This window comes from Hakea prostrata, chromosome 9 (genome assembly GCF_041222555.1).
Source record: "Hakea prostrata isolate BN-2017 chromosome 9, UWA_Hpros_2, whole genome shotgun sequence".
Lineage (NCBI taxonomy): Eukaryota > Viridiplantae > Streptophyta > Magnoliopsida > Proteales > Proteaceae > Hakea > Hakea prostrata.
In genome coordinates this window covers 64,441,799-64,462,451 of record NC_142608.1, presented here as the reverse complement: position 1 = coordinate 64,462,451, position 20,653 = coordinate 64,441,799, and the positions used below count along the sequence as shown (strand labels likewise).

General features: G+C 39.3%; 3 protein-coding genes across 3 annotated transcripts; 2 read left to right on the top strand and 1 right to left on the bottom strand.

Annotated features, from left to right (window-relative positions):
• Positions 1-5,089: 5,089 nt before the first annotated feature.
• LOC149006104 (vacuolar-sorting receptor 6-like) lies at positions 5,090-6,485 on the bottom strand. The gene is made up of 2 exons (XM_089169541.1): positions 6,036-6,485; positions 5,090-5,834 (listed from the first exon to the last, which is right to left on the bottom strand). The coding sequence occupies exons 1-2, from the start codon at positions 6,334-6,336 to the stop codon at positions 5,569-5,571; spliced, it is 567 nt and encodes a 188-aa protein (XP_089025667.1). The 5' UTR covers positions 6,337-6,485; the 3' UTR covers positions 5,090-5,568.
• A 352-nt stretch (positions 6,486-6,837) lies between these two features.
• On the top strand, positions 6,838-16,782 carry LOC149006103 (DNA replication complex GINS protein PSF3-like). Its single transcript, XM_089169625.1, has 8 exons — positions 6,838-7,021; positions 7,234-7,298; positions 13,521-13,705; positions 13,802-13,873; positions 13,947-14,047; positions 14,496-14,588; positions 16,102-16,241; positions 16,332-16,782. The coding sequence occupies exons 3-8, from the start codon at positions 13,655-13,657 to the stop codon at positions 16,439-16,441; spliced, it is 567 nt and encodes a 188-aa protein (XP_089025751.1). The 5' UTR covers positions 6,838-7,021; positions 7,234-7,298; positions 13,521-13,654; the 3' UTR covers positions 16,442-16,782.
• A 1,343-nt stretch (positions 16,783-18,125) lies between these two features.
• Positions 18,126-20,649, top strand: LOC149006102 (AAA-type ATPase family protein). The gene has a single exon (XM_089169174.1). It carries the CDS (start codon positions 18,483-18,485, stop codon positions 20,307-20,309), a length of 1,827 nt encoding a protein of 608 aa, XP_089025300.1. The 5' UTR covers positions 18,126-18,482; the 3' UTR covers positions 20,310-20,649.
• Positions 20,650-20,653: the final 4 nt, after the last annotated feature.

Here is a 20,653-nt window from a genome sequence, read left to right as displayed (position 1 = left end):
TATATTAAATATTGTACACAGACCTTACCTTGGTCATTGTTTATGATATGCACAAAATCTGAATCACGTATCTAATACGGGTTTAATTAATGTAGTTGAAAATATCCGAAAGACTTGGTTTCAGTTTTCCACATCAAAGTCAATCTGAGGAATTACACTCTCAATAAAAATCAACACGCGGAAGCGGAAGTTGAAGTTGAAGTTGAAGTTGATTGAGATCGATTGAGAGATAGAGAGAGATAGAGATATATATTTAGAATGGTCTTTTGAGTGTTTGACGGGGTCAATCTTTAAGTTTGAGCCTCAGTTTTGCCCCCAAAAAGAGAAGAGGAATCAATGAAGAAGAAGTAGCTAGTCAATGACAAGCTAGCTTAGACATGAATCTGAGAAATGAACATGTATGGTCCATGTATATATTGTGTAATTTGTAATGTTTTTTTTTTTTTGTCTGAGGTTCAACCGGATCAGCTTGCTTACTTCTCAATACTTTTAACTCTTCAAGTGAACATAGTACCAATGGATGTTAGAGGTGACCTCTCTAGTCTCTACCACACATTGCCTTTTGCCAATGGACTGGATAGGCTCTAGCTAACAGGTACAGCCAATAACAATTTGATAGGTGTAGTGCCATGCACCCACCACCGGCAGGAGAATGATATATATGCATCGCATGGGGTCATCAATCGATCAATCGATCTGTCAGGACACTTAACAGATCCACTATATATATATCGGGCCGGTATAGACTCGCATGCACTAGATCTCCAAGCTGCCTGCCTGCCTGCCTGAGTGCCTGGCTTCTTCTAATCATATATATCTAACCCTCTTCCTCTATCTCTACGTGTACATGCAACTATGCATGCAAGTCAACAGGAGAGAGACGTGGACGTGGTAAAATATTGATCTTTGGGTCCAGCCGGCCGGCCGGCCGGCAGGTAGTGTCTAGATCTAATTTTCAGAATCCAATTAGCAGCTAGCATCCGGCCTGATCGAGGTTTATGGCTGAGACGTCCCTTAATTTGGACCCGATCGATCGAGCATATCATTAGATCATTACTACAAGTTGAATTGGTTAATATTGTTTCTCGAGCTTGCCCGGCCCCTCATGCATGGACTCGCGGTAGCTAGAGCCCCCAGTCAGTCTAGCGTGAGCTATAAGTTTAGGACGGAGGGTAAGGTAGTTGGCACAAATTGGCATAATTAACACATCTTCTTAATTAATTCAACACCTCATTTTGATGGTTTAATTTGTTCTATACATAGTTCGAAATTTCGAACCGTGTCGCTCCTTGGCGACACGGCGACACGGCCGGAATTTCGCCAAAAGTCGGGCGACTTTTGGTAGGGGTTCGATGAAAAATCGAACCCCTGTTTCGATGGGTTTTTTTGGTCATTTTGACCTGAAATTTGATGTGTAGCCTAATTTGAGGCTAATAAACACATTGGTAGTGTTATTTTGATCTAAAACATTACCTAAACTAATGTTCTTAATCGACCCATGTCTTACTATACGCGGACGAAAGCCCCGAAACTAAAAACCTAAAAACTCATAAAACCAAATCATATAAAGTCTACAATTCATTGTACAAATACGTAATACATAAAGTCATCCAACCATATAAAATGAAACTCTCGTACAGCAAATCCGTGCCTAGGTGGATCGAATTCCTCGACTCAGATCGTCTCCATTGATGCCCCCCAACAAATTCACATACTCATCCCATCTCATACGATATTGAAAATTGTTTAAGTAATCATTCACCAGTTCTATAGCGGTCATCTTCCGCCGTGAGAACTCCAATTTGAGGGAAGTGAGAATAGGGCCAAGGAACGATCGCATGCCATCGGATGCCCTTGTTGGTACGAATGACTCGATTGTGAAAGAGAGAGAGGGACATCATAGCTCCCATGATACGAAGAACTGGAGGGGACACCATAGCTCCCATGATACGAAGAATTAGAGGGGTTACTAATTCCCATATCATACTGTCCATCTGAAGGAGGGAGAGGGACACCATAATTACCCGTAGGCCAATAACCTGGTGTGGAGCCTACAGACTCATCCAAGCTCATGGACCCCATTGACGCAATCGCCGCATCCCAAGGATTAACATAGTCATGGCCGCTCCCCTCGATGGTGGCTCGGCCTCGTATCGGGATATTGACGACCACGCCGATACTCACCACCATGATCATAATCCCGAGTGGCATGATCAAAATGACTCTCCCCGGGTATCCGGGTGGGGGCTCGTGTGTCTCGGTAGTGGAACATGTATACGCTCTCCAATTCCTCCACCACCACCACCACCACCACTACCACCACCACCACCACCACCACCACCACTACCACCACCACCACCATCATCATCTCCACCAGTCTGACTAGGCGAGAGTGTGTCATCGGGAGTGTTGTCCCGCGGCTCCTCCGTGCCCGGTGCCATCATCCAATCCTCATCAGCGGTCCGCCTCGCATGTGCCGACCCTCTTCGGTGGCCATATACTCACCCACATTAACCCCGCAGCTTGAGCTAGTTCCGGTCGCCTCCCTCCGAGGTTGGTCCAACACCGGCTCACCCCCGTCCAACATCCACCGAGTGAGGGGATCTTGGTCATCTTCGGCAACATCAAATATATCATCGAGATTGATGTATTGCCTTTCATTTTGAGCTCTGCTCCCCGGCATATTGCGGCTTTAACCTCATATTATAGTGAATAAATACGAGGTCATTTAGACGCGGCTTCCCAACCGGTTCCTCCTCGGGAGTGGATCATGCTGAATGTACTCCAATTCCTCTCACATCCAGAGGCGAGCAAGTCCGAGACAGGATCCTGACCGCCAATCTTCGTAAGTTTGATGAACTATTGCCATAGAGATACCACCATTCAGCCGCATTATCACAAAAACATTAAGTTAGAAACTCAAAAGTCAAAAGACTCAAAACATTTATGCATCTAAGCCCTAAGGATCTAACTATATAAGTATCTAACCTGGATCCATGGTTTCTCTGCGCCGTCAACACACCAGCTCCACTAAAAGACCCAAATGCATCTCTAAACAATTTGATCTGCAATAATACAATCATTAGTATTGATTGGTTATCTAAATTATTTAAACAATTAATACAACTCACTAATCGTTTGAAATTCCCAATGTCTCACCTCATTGTGGCAAAATGATTGGACCATCTCATCTCGGCTCCAACCGTTATCACCGTATCGGGGCATCCAATAGGTTTGTGTCCAACCCTAAATGTTGACTATATTGATACTTAGGGTTTAGAAAATATGCTGCATAATTAAAAAAGCTTAAAATTAGTACCAACTACCAAAGTACCAATACCTACAATTCTACAAGCCCACAAGTCTACAAGACTACAAGTCTACAACTACAAATCAACAACCCGAATATTTACTACCGGCCCTATGAAGATGATGCATCGGATGAGCCGTCCATCGTGCATCGACAATATCTAAGAAAGCCCGATGTCCTCTAGGGTTTGCGCCTTTATAGCATCCTCATACGCTCAAGGGATGCATACAAGTGTGGCATAGTGGGTCCCCTCAAGGAAGAGTCCACCATACGCAAGACCTTTACTATAGGATCTATGGACCAGCTCCCGTAGCTCTAGCTCTGGCCATATCCTGCTCCTGATGGTGCAATCGTCGCTCTGCCATGGCCCCCGCATATCCCCTCCTCCCCGATCTCGTCCACATCGCAGGATCAACATCCCTATCATCATCCGAATCATCCACAATGATGACGGCCCCCCACACATCATCTAGTGCTCTATTGACTTTCCTTCGATCATCTTTCTTCTTCCCCTTTGTTTTTGTAAACCCGAGTAACTTGATTACATCCGGATGGGCCTCGGCATTTAGTCACATCCTTTGAACTCCCAGTGATGTGACCCTTGAACCTACCGATGCCACCGAGTATATTCTTTTGTGACAAAAATTACACTCGGTTTTATTTTTGTCTCCATCAATAGCCGTACAATATTGCCATCGGGTCGGTCCTCCCTCCTCCGCCGATCTCTCGGGTTGTCCCCGACCCCGCCTTGACCGCCCGTCCGCCTCGTCCACCCGGGAAGACCCAAAAACATGATGACGTTGCATTCAAATAACATTAACAAATAACAACATCATTATAATTGTTTATACTTTATACACATATAAACAATCATATATGAAATTATGAATATTGCATGTATGATATAATTATAAAAATAGCCCATATCAAAACCGGCGATGAAGCCACATGGGCAACACAACCAACAGTTGAAAAATACTTATATAATTATTCCATAATTTTCAAAACATTTCCCCCATTTTCCCCTATTTTTTGCATTTTTCATAATTATTGATATTTTTATTAATATCGGGATATTTTTGAAAAATAAAATAACTTATTTTCGGTCAAAAAATATTTCGACCCGGAGTCCAAGATCGGCTCACGGAGTCCACAATGTTTCATCATCATACAACCACCGACACTTAAAAAGTAATCATACAAGATAATCAAAATATCATTTTTTACCCACAAAAATAAAAAAATTAAATACTTTCGGAAAAATATTCCGACTCCGGAAATCGAGATCGACATGGTATTCAACATATATTAATTTCAAAATCATCCAACATCATATAGCATGCATTTTGTGAAAATTTACTTGGATAAGAATGGTTACCGTTGCGAAAAAACCCGACGGCAAACCACACACGACGAAACAACGGATATCCGCAACAAGGAAGCAAGATGTACCCGAGATGTCGAAGATCGGACGAAAATATAGTGAAAAGTGCGAAAAATGAGAGAGAGAAGCTCGGAGAAGAGAGAGAAGAGAGAGAAATTAAAAAAATGAACCGAAATTTGCGAAACGCCCACTTGCCTTATCGCGAGAAGTCGGCGATTTATCGACCGACTCTCGCGATGTCGGTGTCGCGGGGGTGTCGTATCGCTCCCACGACATATCGCCGTGTGTCGGCGATATGTCGCCGACATTTGGTACCATGGTTCTATACATGTGGCACAAATTGGCACAAATTGGGATAACGAATGCCAACCACAAATAGGGAAAAATCACAAGCAAAATACACAAGAACCAAATAAATGACATGGGTGTTAGGATAACGGATGCACAACCACAAATACAGAAGAACCACAAGCAAAATACACAAGAATGATTTAACATGGTTCGACAAAACCCTGCCTATATCCACCAGAGAAAAAAAAAATTTCACCATTAATGCGCAACACTTGCAGCGAACGGTTGAGATCGAAAACTGTGTTTTCACACTTTTTGTTAAACGTTCGCAGCACAATGTTGCAGTCAAGCTAGCTTTGAGAGCAAAGATACGTACTCTCACAATTTCTTGATCATCACTTTGCTTATGCCCATCAATAAACTCTCCTCAAAGCCAAAATGTCATCAAAGGGAGATGCCAAATACAAAAAGGGGAAAACAAGAAAAGCGTACATATATATATATATAATGACTTGTAATTAATAACAGTTGCCATAACACAACCCTAGCTCCTAGTTGAGTAATTGATTGCCGATGATCATTTCTAGACTTGAGTGCTTGGTGCTGACTTTGTCCATGCTACCTTCATCACAATCTCTTCACCTTTCTGCAAAGCTTTCTTTAAGTTGTCACCCAGTGACCTACTGATGAAAGCGGAAGGGATTCTGATCTTATCTTTGTAATTAGATGTTGTTTCACCCCCACTGCTACTTTTCACACTTGTTAATGGTTCATCTACATCATCCGCCACCAAAACCGCTGCAGCTCCTGCCTTTTGTCCATTCCATACCTTCGTAGTAAAGTAACAATCTACACGTACGTACGTACAAGATAAAAATGTATGGAGAAATTAATTAACAAAATTCAGAATCTATTAATAAAAATAATCACACAACTAATGTACATAATTAAGAAATGAAACAAAAGTGAAGCATATATGTACATGTTGGATTATTTTAGAAAAACCCATGATAAATTTGAAATGTAATTAATCTAGCTAGGTATTATTACCTTCACGATCAAGAAGAAGAATGGTAGGACGAGAAGATGGAGAGCTGATGGTTTTTGCACCATCGAAGGACTTGCAACCCTTGGAGTTGGAGGCTTTGTTGGGGTAAACAAGAGAGCCTGTTACAGTCCCCGTCTGGTTTGTATTTGCAAAGATCCCAATTGCGGCATCATACGAACCATGGAGATGGTCAGGGGAGAGAACAGTGGTGCTGTTCTTCTCTACAACGAATTGAGAGCAGACAGAGCCAATTAGTAGCGTTGAAACAAGTGATAAGGCGATGAATTCTCTCAATATAGCCATAGAAATTCTGGGTTCTGGGTTCTGGGTTCTGGGTTCTGGGTTCTGCTTCTTCTTCGTGTCAATTAACTGGGCTGTTTTTTTGGTGGATGAAATTGTGGGAAATCATCTATTTACTTGGGTTCCTTTAATAAGGATGGATACATCATTCAAAGACTTTGGAAGTTTGAAAAATTTTGACTGGCGATGCAATCGAACTCATCTTTGGTGACTTTAAAGACCAGTCTATACGTTAATTTGCAAGTTCTTCCAGGTAGGAAGCATTGATTTGATTGGTGGAATCAATCAATCAACGAAATGAATTGTTTTGTTATTTTGTGTAAAAATGGAAATGGGCCACCAATCAATGGAGGCCCAAGGTTGGAGGGAGCCCACCATTGAGCTGCCATGCGAGGTTGGGTTGGGCCTTCAACTACCAGGCCCAGACGATGATGAGGGCGCCAAAACGAATATTATTTTGAAAGGGTTTGGCGCCGTTAATACCTATCAGCCAAGACTCGTTTGTGATTCAGATTTCAGATCGGTCCTCTCTCTCTCTCTCTCTCTCGATCTCGGTCTCGCTCTTGATCGTCCTTTGCTGCGTGTCTGAAACCCTACTATTTCGCCTGATTTTAGGTGTTGCAAGCTCAAAGAGAAGGAAAAGTGTTCGTGCAAATCACCATAGCCACGGTGAAAATCCAGACCTCAGGTAACGCTGCTGTCTAATCTGTTTTCATCCATTTCTCGCTCATCTTTTCCTTTACAAGATTAATAATTGTGGTGATCTTGCTTGTTTTTTTTTCTTCACGACACTGTCGCTACTATAGCATTTCTTATTGCTGCATCCTACACAAATTTTCGTTTGCATAACCTTCGTTTTTCACACTTTGTCACTCATTACTGGCATTCAAAATGTAATAGGAGTCCGTGCACTTGCTGATTATTGCCGGTGTTTGTTGTTGGACTTTCCACTCATCACTCATCTTGTAAGTCATCCCTACCCGAATCCATGTCTCAATTAAATGATATTCGTCCTTGCACCTGAAATGGAAGCTCATTCCCTCCTTCATAAGTAACCCCCTTCCCCCAATGTTGTTTAGCCTTTTAAGAATTACCAGTTAGAATTCGTTTGGTTGCAAAGGGAACGCAAATATCTTGATGCAAAGTGAAATTTGTTTCTCCAATAAAAATAATATTTTTCCCAGTTAGAATAATTTTTACATTTCAAACTAAGAAGGTAATCTTCACTCTGACTTCTTCTTCTTCTTGCTCTTTCTCGCTCGGGATAACACTCTCAGCTTCTTCCCTCTCTGTGGATCATGGTGAAGTTCTTCCCCCACTCTTTCTCTCTGTCTGATCAGGATCTCAACCACAGTTGCAACTGAACACACTCTTCGGTTCTTCCCTCTCTCTCTGTCTATCATCTTCAAATAAAGAAAGAAACATTTCTAATGATGGTGGCCTCATTGCATTTTCTCTCTGAGTTTCCTTACATTATACTAAATGTATGTAGCAGTTGTCAAACTGTTTATTTAAGAGAACTTCCCAATTAGAATTTGCTTGGCTTTTTGAACTTTTGAATTTTGGAGGGATTCTCTTTGGAGAAGAAATAAAGACAAGTATCCCAATGTACATTGGTTTGAATGGTTGATTCTGATTTTGATTACCATTGTATATTAATTAAGTGACTTGCACTGATTTGAGTTGGAAAGTGTGACTAATGATATTAATTGTATTGGGCTCATAAGAGTAGTTTTTTAAGTTATCCTGATTGTGTGGCTAACATATTTAGAATAGTGAGGGATGCATAAAACTGGTATTTGATCAGAACGTTCAGTTTACATTTCCTTTTTTTTGCTTTGCTTTTTTCAGTTAAATTTGCTTTAAGTAAAAACCTTAGGAAGATATTGACAAAACCCTGTCCAACCTCTCTCTCTCTCTCATAATGAGTTCAAAAGAGAACTTTCAAGAAATGTTGCGGAAGAATTTTGCCGAGAATTTTTCGGCTGTAGCTAACATTATTCCTCGATTGAGTCCTACTCTTCTACTTTTTGCAGAACTAAATATGGTGTATATCCTACGGACTTTAGTCATAGGAAGCATTATAGGAAATTGGTAATATCTATTTGGTTTTGTTTGTGTATGCTCACCAAGTGAGGGAGGTCCCTACATCGTGTTACACTACTGATGCATTTCCATGGCTGGACTGGCTCTGTTTTTCTATATGCAGCCCCTCTCAATTTTTAGTTTTTCTAGTTGTTGCTTCAATTGTTGTAGTGCATGGATGCTAAGCTAGATTCAAAATTTTACTTTACTTTTAGAGTCAGTGTTAGTGGCTACATACATGTTACCATAAAAACACAGGTTTTATTGAATGAAATTTGAGTTTGATATACCGTGTTGTGTTGCTGCTGAAGCCAAGGATTGGTTTGTGAGATCAACAGAGACCAAGCCCTCCTTCGTGGTATCTTGTCTAACAGAATGTTGATAACTAGGAAATTGAAAACGGAAAAAAAAGGGTGGAGGAAAGGAGTGAAAAAAGAGGTGGTAACATGTGAATGATTTTGTTAAAAATGGAAATGGGCCAATCAATGAAGGCCCAAGGTTTACACCAGTCAAACTGAACCGTCGCCCAAAATGCTGTTTTAAGTTTTAACCCCAAAAACGCAAAACCCTTTCCCGCTTTGAAATTCTCCCACTTTTGTCAAACTCTTCCTCCCAAAACAAAAGAAACTGCTCGCCTTGCACCTTGTTTTTCTCTCGATTGAGAGAGACTGGGTTTTGTGTTCCTCTCTGTCGCTCTCGATCTAAAACGAGGTGGGTTTTCCATTTCCTTCTTGTTCCTTTGCTTCATATGTCATGACGTCTCATCTTGGAGATTGGGTTCTTCTTTGGGTTTGGACTTCTGGATGTGAAAATTGGAAAAAGAGATTTAGTTTGGACCTTTTTGTGTCTTCGGTTGATGATGTTTTTTTCAGCCTTGAACGCACGTTCTGAATGATTCGTAGCTTCTCATCTGATGTATACCAGAGTTTTGTCATCTTGGTATTTCTTTGTTCGTGATTTTATGAAACTCGTCGGTGCATTTTTGAAGGGGTTTTCCTCTATTTATATGATGATATTCATACATCTCATATTAACCCAGTGAATTAGTGATTTTCAACCAGGGATACTGATGTTGGTTTTCAAAAATTAATTTTGTTCCTGGCAGAAAGGTACGTTTGTATGATATGTCAAACAGAAATAGTTGGCGAACTTCTCTTTTCTTCAGTAACAAGTTTTATTCCTGAAAGTCAAGTCAGAACTACATTGAGGATCAAAGACCCTACTTCGTATGAGATAAGGTGGCAAGAGGACTGAGATCTGTTTGCTTTGTTCTTCTTCTTGTCTTGGTTGGGGGATGCGTCCAATCCATCTCTAAAATATTTATATGGTCATGGAATGTTGCTCAAATGTGGGTTAGAAACAGAATTCTTGTGGTTTTGTCTTCTGCACTCTGAGTTCACTGAACTTTCCTTACTGTGTTTTGTCCTTCCTCACTCTTTGTTAAGTGGTGGTTGTTTTTGGTTGCTATTTGAAAGGAAACTATTGCTTTGGATTGTAATGTTGGAAGTATAGAATATCTCACTTGACTTCATATGTTTGGACTTGGGAACTATTTGATTCAGATTCAGATCTAAGAACTTAAATTTTTTTTTGGCCAAAAAAGAACTTAAATTTTTAGGAGGTGAAGAAAGTCATAATGAGCAGCAGCCATCACTGTTTACACTCCCCTACTTCTGAATTCAAAATTCATGATAAGATTGCAAGGGGACACATGCATTTGATCCTACTAATTTGTATGGAAGTGTTGTGTGGTCATCCTTGCTGATATTCATAAGTAATACAACCACTATTGTGCACTCTCCCATAGTCTTGGGCTTCAGAATTCTGTGCATCCAACAGTATCCTAATTCTTTTTCTTTTTTTTGGAGGGGGGGGGGTTGAAGAGGATGGAGCAAGAGGGGGCAGGGGTGTGAAGAGGAGGATTGATACTGAACTATTTAGCTGCTAGCATTAGTTTGAGAATCAAGATGTGGAGGTAACTTGAGGAAGGGAATGTGTTTAATAATATTTAACCATGCAATGTCTTGTGTTATTACTTTGCTCCTTTTTATACCTGACAGACTGTTGCCTTGCTTGCTAATGTTGGTCTTATGAGGGATCTTCCATTTTGAAGACCAATTATCTGTTCTATTCAGCTGTTGTTCCACTAAGACATTCCTCTTCCTTGCTGATGTTTATTGAATGAGTGGTCTGCCATTAGAAACCAATTCTCTGTTTTGTCTTTGCTCCGTAGATCTCAGAGTCTACTGTAATTGCATTTAGCACCCAAACTTGCTTAGATTTCTACAAAAATATAATGGACCAATGCAGCGAGACATCATCCAATTTGGTTTCTTGGTTGGAGTGAGTTGGACTTTGAAACTGGTTCTCAAACTATGGTCAGCTTTTCTGCCTTCTAAGACGGTTGCATTGGTTGCTAGTGTTCAGAAAATGAATGATCCTCCAGTTTGGTTTTGAAGATCAATTATATTTCAGTTTTTCTGCTCTCTAGTAGTTCAATGGTAATATTAATGTGAGTTTGAAAAATATTTTCCACATCTGCTGTATCCAGATAAGTTAAATTTGTGATTCCTTTGGTGGGGATAAAAATGATATGATTTGTGATTTTATAGCTCTGCCATGTTTGTTAGATGGTATAGAGATGTTGTATTTCTTAGCTGAAATCCATTATATATGTTGGTACTCCATTGTAGTTTAGAGTCAACATTGCAATAACTCGTCATGTTTAATTATTTGTTCTATGATTGAATGTGATAAAAGCATGCCTAGAAAAATTTTCGGTAAGTTGTTTTTAAGTCTATAATGTTAACAAAAATGCACAGTTTTGGCTATATTAAGTCGTGTATATTGTACCCAACAAAAATGCACTGCTTCGATGAAACTTTTGCCAATTCAGGTGCATTTTTGTAAGTTCAGTATGTTTGAAATGGCATACTGAAACAATGTTTTGAATAGGAATCATGAACATGATGCTTTTGCTGGATAATGGCATTTGTCCATAATTTGCCAGAGTATATTTAGAATAGTGAGGGATGCATAAAACAGGTATTTGATTAGGAACGTTCAGTTTACATTTCCTTATTTTTGCTTTCCTTTTTTAAGTTAAATTTGCTTTAAGTAAAAACCTTTGGCAAATATTGACAAAACCCTGTCCAACCTCTCTTTCACAGTGAGTTCAAAAGAGAACTTTCAAGAAATGTTGCAGAAGAATTTTGCCGTTGAATTTTTTGGCTGTAGCTAACGTTAATCCTCAATTGAGTCCCACTCTACTTTTTGCAGAACCAAATATGGTGTATATCCTAGGGCCTTCAATCATAGGAAGCATAATAGGAAATTGCTAATATCTATTTGGTTTTGCTTGTGTATGCTCACCAAGTCAGGGAGGCCCCTACATCGTGTTACACTACTGATGCATTTCCATGGCTGGACTAGCTCTGTTTTTTTATATGCAGCCCCCTCTCAATTTTTAGTTTTTCTAGTTGTTGCTTTAATTGTTGTAGAGCTTGGATGCTGAGCTAGATTTCAAAATTTTACTTTACTTTAGAGTCATGTTAGTGGTTACATACATGTTACCATAGAAAAACAGATTTTATTGAATGAAAAAAGAGGTGGGAACAATCAATACGAACAAATGAAAGGTTGAGAGAATTCAATATGGGCTGGTTTCTTGGGTTGCTACCTACAGGCAACCCATTCTTCAGAGTTCCAAGCTGAAAGTCTGCTTCACTAGGGAGTTTCAAATAGAAAAATAGGATCCGGTATCCCCCTTCTCTGCTGAGTTTGACGATTCTTTTATTACTTTCTAGTTTTGGGATTGGTAAGTTCAGCTGGGTTTAGAGATAAGTGGGCTTCCAAGAAGCTTTGCTTTTTTAGCCTGTGATGAATGCTTGCAATTTATTGAATGAAATTTGTGTTTGATATATTATGCTGTGTGGCTGCTGTAGCCAAGGGTGAGATCATGAGAGAAATCAAGTCCTCCTTTGTGGAATTAAACTTAATTAACAAAATATCTGTAAACAAAAAGAAGAGGATTGGAAGGAAGAAGAATTAGAAACAATCAAAAAGAAGAAATGAAAGGTTGACAGAGTATTCAGACTTGCTTTGGTTCATTGGGTTGCTCTTCAAGGCTCCAATCTGAGAATCAGCTTGGCTTTAGAGTTTCAAATAAAAACTCAGGTCTGGTTTCCCCTTTTCTGCCATTTCATGATCTTTTTTTCAATTTCTGGCAATGGGGTTGGTGAATTTTTGGTTGGATTTAGGGATAAGTGGGCCACCAAGAAGATTTTATAGTCTGTGATAAATGCTAATACTGAAAGATCCAAAACAAAATCTGCTTTGCCTTTGTGGTCAAGTATCTAACAGAATCCCATTTCAATTGGCATGATAAATTTTTTTTGCTGATCTATTCTATCCGGTGATGAATCATATTGGTTTTCATTGGTCATACTTATAATTATTTGGATTGATAATGTCATTTTTGAAACTCTTGATACTTACTAAAAGTGACACTATGTCAAGATCAGATTTTACCAAACATCAACTTGTTCTGCAACTGTTCTAGAAACATTTGTAGAACTAATTTATCACATTGCATAAAATCAACCATCAAATGGTCTTCTAGCATAGTAACATTGAAAAGCACAGCCAAACTGTATGAACATTTTTGGCAAAGAACTGCACTGCTAGCATTAAAGTTCTCAAATGCTACCTTAGAGTCTTCATATGTGGAGCATTTTAAGATTTTTCTCTAGGAATAAAATAAATGATAATGGTCTTTTTAAGGTAGGGTTTTCTGGTTTAAATATAATTTTTTAAGGGAAAGGCAGGGTTGAAATATATTTCGTAACCTCAATGACAGTTGTTTTTCTGAAGAGTTCCTTTCCAAATTTGGTAGCAATTGTGTTTTTTTTTTGGGTGAGGGGGGGGGGAGGTTGGGGGCTCATTTAATATCTCTCTACAAATAAAATTATAACCCCCCCCCCCCCCCCCAAAAAAAAAATGAGAGTAAAATTTATATTAGCCATCAATTATAATTTCTTATCTGTTTGTGAGAATTTTACAGCTATACAAGTTCTAATGTGACCCTTAATTATCCTTTGCAGGTGTCGCCTGCTTCTACAAGAAAGAAACTGGTGTTCTCTTTGTTTTATAGGTTTCCTTATTTTGGAGAAGATAGATATCTCAGTTATGCTTTCATAGGTTTACTTTGCAAGCAAGAGCAATTGTCTGATTTTGTATGACAATGACTCATTATTATGACATTGATGACATTATCATGGAAGAGGAGGTTATTGCCTAAGCATTTTCATGCTAGTTTTGTTATCTGGAACCCTAAGAATTTTCTGTATTCTGATTACCCACTTTAATGTGCACTTGCTCGCAGATCACCTCAGTTGTTTTCCAAGTGGCTGCTAATGGAGTTGGACTCCTTGATCCCAGTGCAGAAACAAACACCGTATGTCCTTCGGAAAGCTTGAACTTGTGCAAACTAATTGTGTTCTAATGGTTTGCTTGTCTGTAAAAGACAGGTTGAGCAAGGTTCAAAGGTGGAATTACCTTTCTGGCTAGCCCATGAGTTGCACCTTAGACAAGCAGTTGCTATGAATGTGCTTTCTTGCTTCAATCAAAAGTAAGACTTGTAGTGCCTCTAATTGAGTTTTGATGGAAAAGAAGTTTTTAGTAGCATTGGTGCTGGATGACAATAAGAATACAATTTCCTACTAGCATTGTACTAATCTGACCTGTGGATTAGCGGTTTTGATGACCTGATTCTGTCCTTCTAACTAGTACTATTTGAATAATTTTTTTCTTTTGCCTCTGCATCTTAATCTTCCAACCAAACAAACAGACAATGCTCTACTGTTATGACCCTGTTTAGATCAATTTTAGTCTATAGTATCTCTTAGGATGGTGCCTATTAATTGGTTGGGTCATAGTGTCATACTCCTTTGCATTGCTGCACTATGCTTTGTTTAGATATTTAGAACATATTTTTCGAGCACTGATGTATGCTTTCTGGAAAGAAAATGAACTAGATTTTGTATTGTCTCATCACTGATTTTTTTTATTCCCACCAGAACAAGGAAGGAAATCCAGGCTGATGCTGCATGTGTTGATCTCAGGAGTAGGTGCCCGTACTTCTATGAATTAGGGTGCAAGATTGCACCGCTGTAAGTCGTATATGCTCAAGAATTTTTAATTTTTAATTTTTTTTTTAAGTTAAAGAAGTACTGAATATATTTGTCTCACACAAATTTATGTGCCTGTTTTCACTCTGGTAGTAGTTGGAGTTGTGCCATTATCATTGTTATTCATTGTAAGGCATTTGTGTGCCATTTTTTTTTTTTTTTTTGGGTGAATGAAATTGACCGTCACTTATGCATAGAGGAAATCCAGAATTCCATTTTGGTTTTCAATCTTATGTAGATTATATGTTGCTCATTCTTTTTAGTGGTAAACCACCCAATAACACCCCCCCACCAAAAAAAAAAAAAAAAAAAAAAAAAGATCAAATTCAACCAGTATGCCATTTAAATGGCAAATGGATTAGAAAAATAGCCCAAGATGCTGGTCAACTGGATGCTCCGAACAATCGAAGCGCATGCTTCTATTTGGCATTGGACAATTTTCTTGGCCTTTATGATCAATCCAGTTAGACAGATGTGAATTTTGTTAGCTTTTAAATTTCAGAATAGGGCCATAATAGAAACAAAAAGGAGGTATTCATATTAGCTTGGACATCACATCTGAAGGAATAGAAAGAACAGATTAGAAACACAGGCAGAAGATGTTCTCGTCAGAGGCTGAAGCAGAGAATAAGGAGGACATGAGAAGGGTTAGAAAATAAGAACTAGATTATTACTTCAAGAGATGATCTGGGACTCTTTTCTGCAACAATAGAATGTTGAGGTTGAAGTTGAACACAGAGGATATTAAAGGGGATTTGTTTGAGAAGAGCTGAAGAGAACTTGAGGGCAGAGAAAAGAGGGAAAGACTAACTGAGTTTGGGGTGGGAGGATGTGAGGAGAGAGAATCGGGAGAACATTTCAAATACGCATCACTTTCCTCTTTCTCAATGTTGGTTATGGTATCTCAGGTCGATTAAGGAAATTGACTTCCATTTAATAAGTTTGCTTTCTTTAGCATGCTTTTGGAAGGCTTTTTTCTGTTGTTTTTCTCATGTTATAAAAGGGTTGCATGGGTGTTCAACGGTTGGACAAACAAGTGTGTAACTGTTCAGAATATTGACTGTGTTGAGTCTTTCTGTGAAGTACACAAGTAACGTAGATGAGAAATATAGTTTTATTTTCACTTTTTTATTGTACACAAACATGACTTCTGTTTTCACTTCTCAAAATCTTCTGAACGTGCATTATTTTTTGAGCATTTTGCCTGAAGACTGAAATTACTGTGCGCATGCTAGTAGATAGTGCTTTGGCTAGTGGCATGCTTTAGTGGTTCAGGTACCATTCTCCTTCAAGTTTTTGCTTTTTGATATGCTATCTTGAATAGAATTGATAGTTAAAGAGGATTCAAGTGGCTGATCCTTCTCAGTGGGGATAAGGCCTGGTTGAGCTGAGATTAGTTAAAATAGTTCACTTAATTTTCCAATTCAATTATTTCCTTGATAGCACTTGTGCAACTGAGGGACTGGCTTTGAACAAACTCTTTTGTGATGGATAGGGCTGGTGACAGAAGCTTTGGGGGATTCCTCTTCTATACATTTGCCAATAGGTATAAGGAGGTTTTGAGCAAGGCCCACAGTGCAGCATTTGCAGTGGCCCCCAAGTTTTTGGCACTTCTTACAAAAGAAGAAATCCATTGTGAGATTTCAACCTGTTTGATTCTCGATTCATATTCTTTTTCTCTAAACAATTGATTCTTCATTGAAATCATTGTTGTGGCTTTTGAAGTGTATGAAGCAGCCCGATCTTCAATGGCAGCATTCAAGAAATGGCGGACAGGCGGGCCCAGATTTGAAAGGGCATCCATTCTTGGGATAAAGAGGAAGCACACAAATTAGATGCAAGCTCTGGCTGCCATTCCATCTCAGTCCCTTTGCCAAGTAGAAGTGTTGTGAGGCCGGAATCTTAATATTTAGTACAGCATTAATTAGTTTATGAAGTCGTTTTACAGCATTATTTGCCCTGTAAAGTGAGAATTTAGCAGTAGAGCAATAAGTAATACTACTACAAACTTGATGGTGCTCTTTCTCTTTTTATAGTTAATTCTTTCCCCAGTTTAGTTATCCTTTTATTATTAAAATGTGTAGTTTATTGTACTCTAGTCATTTTAGTACTGTCTCTTAAATTAATTATGGTTTAAAGTAAGGATTAAGGAGAAGGAATTCAGATACTTTTTTTCGGCGTGGGCAATTTTAGCAATCAGATCGGAAAAAAATTTCTGCTGTGCACAACAATGCATTTTTGTACCAATTGATTGGCTTATATTAAAAGCTTAATTTTATATTTTAAGAATCTTTAATAGTTTTGTATTTATGTTGTTTTTTCAGCCAATCATTTGATATATATGTGCACTACTGTGCACAGCAAAGACTTGTGCGCAGTAGATGATGTTTTTCGCAATCAGATCATTCATTGTGGAAGTGATTCCTAATTTGATAAAACGCTAGACAACTAGCAATTGAATTACCTTGTAAACTCTTAGATAATTAAGATCAATTTCTTTTATTCAGTATACAAGTTTTAGATTTTAGGGCATTTGGTTGAATTAAGGATTTATATATTCCTATACAACCTCTAATTCGGGGTAAATGAATCTCTGGCCTCATTAACATGGTTGATATGGATTGCTAGCTGAAGGGCTTTCATGATTCTTCTGGGTAAAAATAAAGAGAAAAGAATATAAAAAATTTGTGATGTTACAAGCTAAGCTTTGATCTTGTGTGTCTACTAATACAAATAGAAGATTACTGCTGGATGATGTGCTATTTGGATAGTGCTCAGTGAAAATTTACCCATAAACTGGTCATTTCATACAGTATTTTGTGTAGCAAAAAAAAAGAGTACTCTGCTAGGAGTCTGGATCATTCACTCATATTGGTTGAAATTTTTTTTATCCACACATCTAATTGTGTGATATGTGTTCATTTTAAATTAGAATCTTTTTTTCTTTTGTTAATCAATCTAGAACAAATCAAACCATTTAATTGTTCCCAACGTTATTAAAACAAGCACAAAGATGACTCTTCCTCTGTATACACTCTCTTTCTTCTTTACGTCTATTTCTTTTATTTTTCATATATCTACTATAACTTGAAAAGTATTCAAAATATATATTTTAGATGGATGCATATCTCACAATCAGACATGGATTGAAAAGTATTCTAATCCATATGAGTGGAGGATCTGGACTCTTGTGCTAATAGTTTGATAAAAAAACAGGTACTTTGAGAAAAGTAAGATACCATTAAGAAAAAAAGTCCGATTGAACTTGCTGCCAATCCCCAAACGTTGAAGAGGGCTATGAAAGAAGAATTTACAGGATACTTAGAATTCAATCATGTTCTAATTTAGTCTTTTGTAACCTGCAGTTGGTTTAGTAATTAAATTTATTACAAAAAAAAAAAAAGTCTAGTAATTGAATTTCTCTTTTTCATTCTTAAAAATAAATAAATAAATAATTCTCCTGTTATAAACTTTTAGTATGATTTTCAGTCCGTGGCTTACAGTTCCCAATGGGAAGAATTTTCCAGTTCCAAATGGAAGAGTAAAGAAGGGAAAAGAAAAGGTTAAAAGGGAAAGGAAAAAGTAAGGACAAATACAATAAAGAAAATCCAGATCCCGCCATCCGGCCCATCCCGCGCCGAATCTGAGTTTTCTGAACATTAGCAGCAGTTCGATCATCTTCTTCTTGGGTTCTTTCTCTTCTTCTTATCAGTTTTAAAACCATTCTGCAGATTGAAATGTACGAACTTGTAGTTCTAAAAAGAAAGACTTATCTTTAGCAGTGACTGAGACGAACCGTATCTCACCTCAATTGAAGCAGACTATATACAAATACAACACAGAGAGCGAGAGAGAGAGAGAGAGAGAGAGAGGGAAATGGAAATGAATCAGCTTTTGGACATGGGTTTCCCTCAAGAGCTGGCAACTCAAGCTTTAGCGGCTACCGGGGGCAAATCCACTGTCAGAGCCACCGAATGGATCCTCAGCCATAAACCCACTTCGAACCCAGATCCTAATCCTAATCCTGACCCCAACCCCAACCCTAATCCTAGTCCTTCCTCCTCATCCCAATCCCCTTCTCCTTCCCCTATCCAACCCAGGCTTGATCGTTTCTTCCAGTCTAAAACTTCATCCCCTCGAATCCGACCCAATGAAGCTGACACCGCCCCTGTCAAAAACACAGCCGTGGAAAAGGAACCACCTGAGTGCGAAGAATCTCCTCCCAAGCGTCCCAAGTTCTGGTTATGGCCCCCCAACTCTTCTCAGCACTTATCTCCAGCTCCAGAGAAACCTCATGAGCCTTTATCAGAGAGAATGCGTCCTCGCACCATTGATGAGGTCGTTGGGCAAGACCATCTTTTGGGCAAGAATTCAGTTCTTCGATCGGCCTTGGACTGTGATCGTTTGCCTTCCATTGTGTTATGGGGTTCTCCTGGCACTGGTAAGACCTCAATCGCTAAAGCCATTACCAATTCTGCTTCTGTTTCGTATCATTTCATTTCCTTGTCGGCGGTAACTGCTGGTGTCAAGGACGTTAGGGACGCCGTTGAGGATGCTAGGAAAATGAAGAAGAAAAACAAGAGAACGATTTTGTTTGTTGATGAAGTTCATAGGTTTAACAAGTCTCAGCAGGACTCTTTCTTGCCTATAATCGAAGATGGAACTGTTGTGTTCATTGGAGCAACCACTGAGAACCCTTCCTTTCACTTGATTACACCCTTGCTGTCAAGGTGTAGAGTTCTTACGCTCAATCCACTGCAGCCCAACGACATAGCTGGGTTGCTCAAGCGAGCAGCTGATGATGCTCAGAAGGGTTTGTCTCGAAGCGTGGGGGTTAGTGTCAAGGTGGATGACGAAGCCGTTGATTTTCTTTCCATGAACTGTGATGGGGATGCTCGGGTTGCTTTGAATGCCTTGGAGATATCTGCCACATCTGCTGCAGCTCGAATTAGAGGAACCCATGGACAAGTCCCTATGGTGAATGATGCTTCCACTTCTCAGTCTAGGATGTTTGAGGTTCCACCTTCAAGTGCAACTGTGGCAGCCAATCGGGGCGAAAAACATGTCAATTCTTCTGAAAATGAGGGTAATGGGGTTGGCTTAGATGTAGCCATTGTCTCTGTTGATGATGCCAAGGAAGCTCTCCAGTGCAAGCACCTGGTTTATGACAAGGCAGGGGAAGAACACTATAACCTAATCAGTGCCCTACATAAATCCATGAGGGGAAGCGATGCTGATGCAGCAATCTACTGGTTGGCTAGAATGTTGGAAGGAGGAGAATTGCCACTTTATATTGCCAGGAGGCTGGTAAGGTTTGCAAGTGAGGATGTGGGACTGGCTGATCCATTGGCACTCAACCAAGCTGTTGCTTGCTACCAGGCTTGTCATTTCATAGGCATGCCCGAGTGCAATGTGATTCTGGCGCAGTGTGTGACCTACCTAGCTCTGGCTCCCAAATCTGTTGCTGTTTACAAAGCAATAGGAGCCGCACAGCAGTTAGTGAGGGACTCCGGGGGTCAGAATGAGGGTGTGCCTCTCCATTTGAGAAATGCACCAACAAAGCTAATGAAGGAGCTTGGTTATGGGAAGGGTTATCTTTACCCTCCTGATAACCCTTCATCTTCCAAGTCCCAGACTTACATGCCATCCTCACTTCAGGGTTACAAGTTTCTGGACTGGCCTCCTAATAACAGCAATAGATGATGGACAACGCTGCCTGCAGTTGAATCTTTAATCTTGATTAGGTCTTTTTTTTTTTGTGTTTTGTTTTGGGTGGGGGTGGGGAAGGTGTCTGATTTGAAGAGAGGTGTATCGTTCTAAATGTACATGTACATGGTCGTAGCAGTACTTTGGACTGGGAGAATAGTGGTATAACTTTTGTTTCTTACAAGAAGTGTATTTTTTTGGGGGTTTTTGTTTCCGGAATTACTTGAGTATATTGTTCAACCCAGCCATACATGAATGAATTTTAACCATGGAAGATGCATTGTTTTCTTATAGTTTGTCTGCAGTTCGTTCTAAGTGCATCAAACGACTAAGGAGACTTT

Bases quoted from the DNA above. Each gene is read 5' to 3' on its own strand.
- LOC149006104 (XM_089169541.1), bottom strand. From the start codon at position 6,336: ATGGCTATATTGAGAGAATTCATCGCCTTATCACTTGTTTCAACGCTA. The intron at 5,835-6,035 runs GTAATAATACCT...ACGTACGTGTAG, and splicing joins TCTTCTTCTTGATCGTGAAG to ATTGTTACTTTACTACGAAG.
- LOC149006103 (XM_089169625.1), top strand. From the start codon at position 13,655: ATGACAATGACTCATTATTATGACATTGATGACATTATCATGGAAGAG. The intron at 13,874-13,946 runs GTATGTCCTTCG...TGTAAAAGACAG, and splicing joins CCAGTGCAGAAACAAACACC to GTTGAGCAAGGTTCAAAGGT. The intron at 14,589-16,101 runs GTAAGTCGTATA...TGTGATGGATAG, and splicing joins GGGTGCAAGATTGCACCGCT to GGCTGGTGACAGAAGCTTTG.
- LOC149006102 (XM_089169174.1), top strand. From the start codon at position 18,483: ATGGAAATGAATCAGCTTTTGGACATGGGTTTCCCTCAAGAGCTGGCA.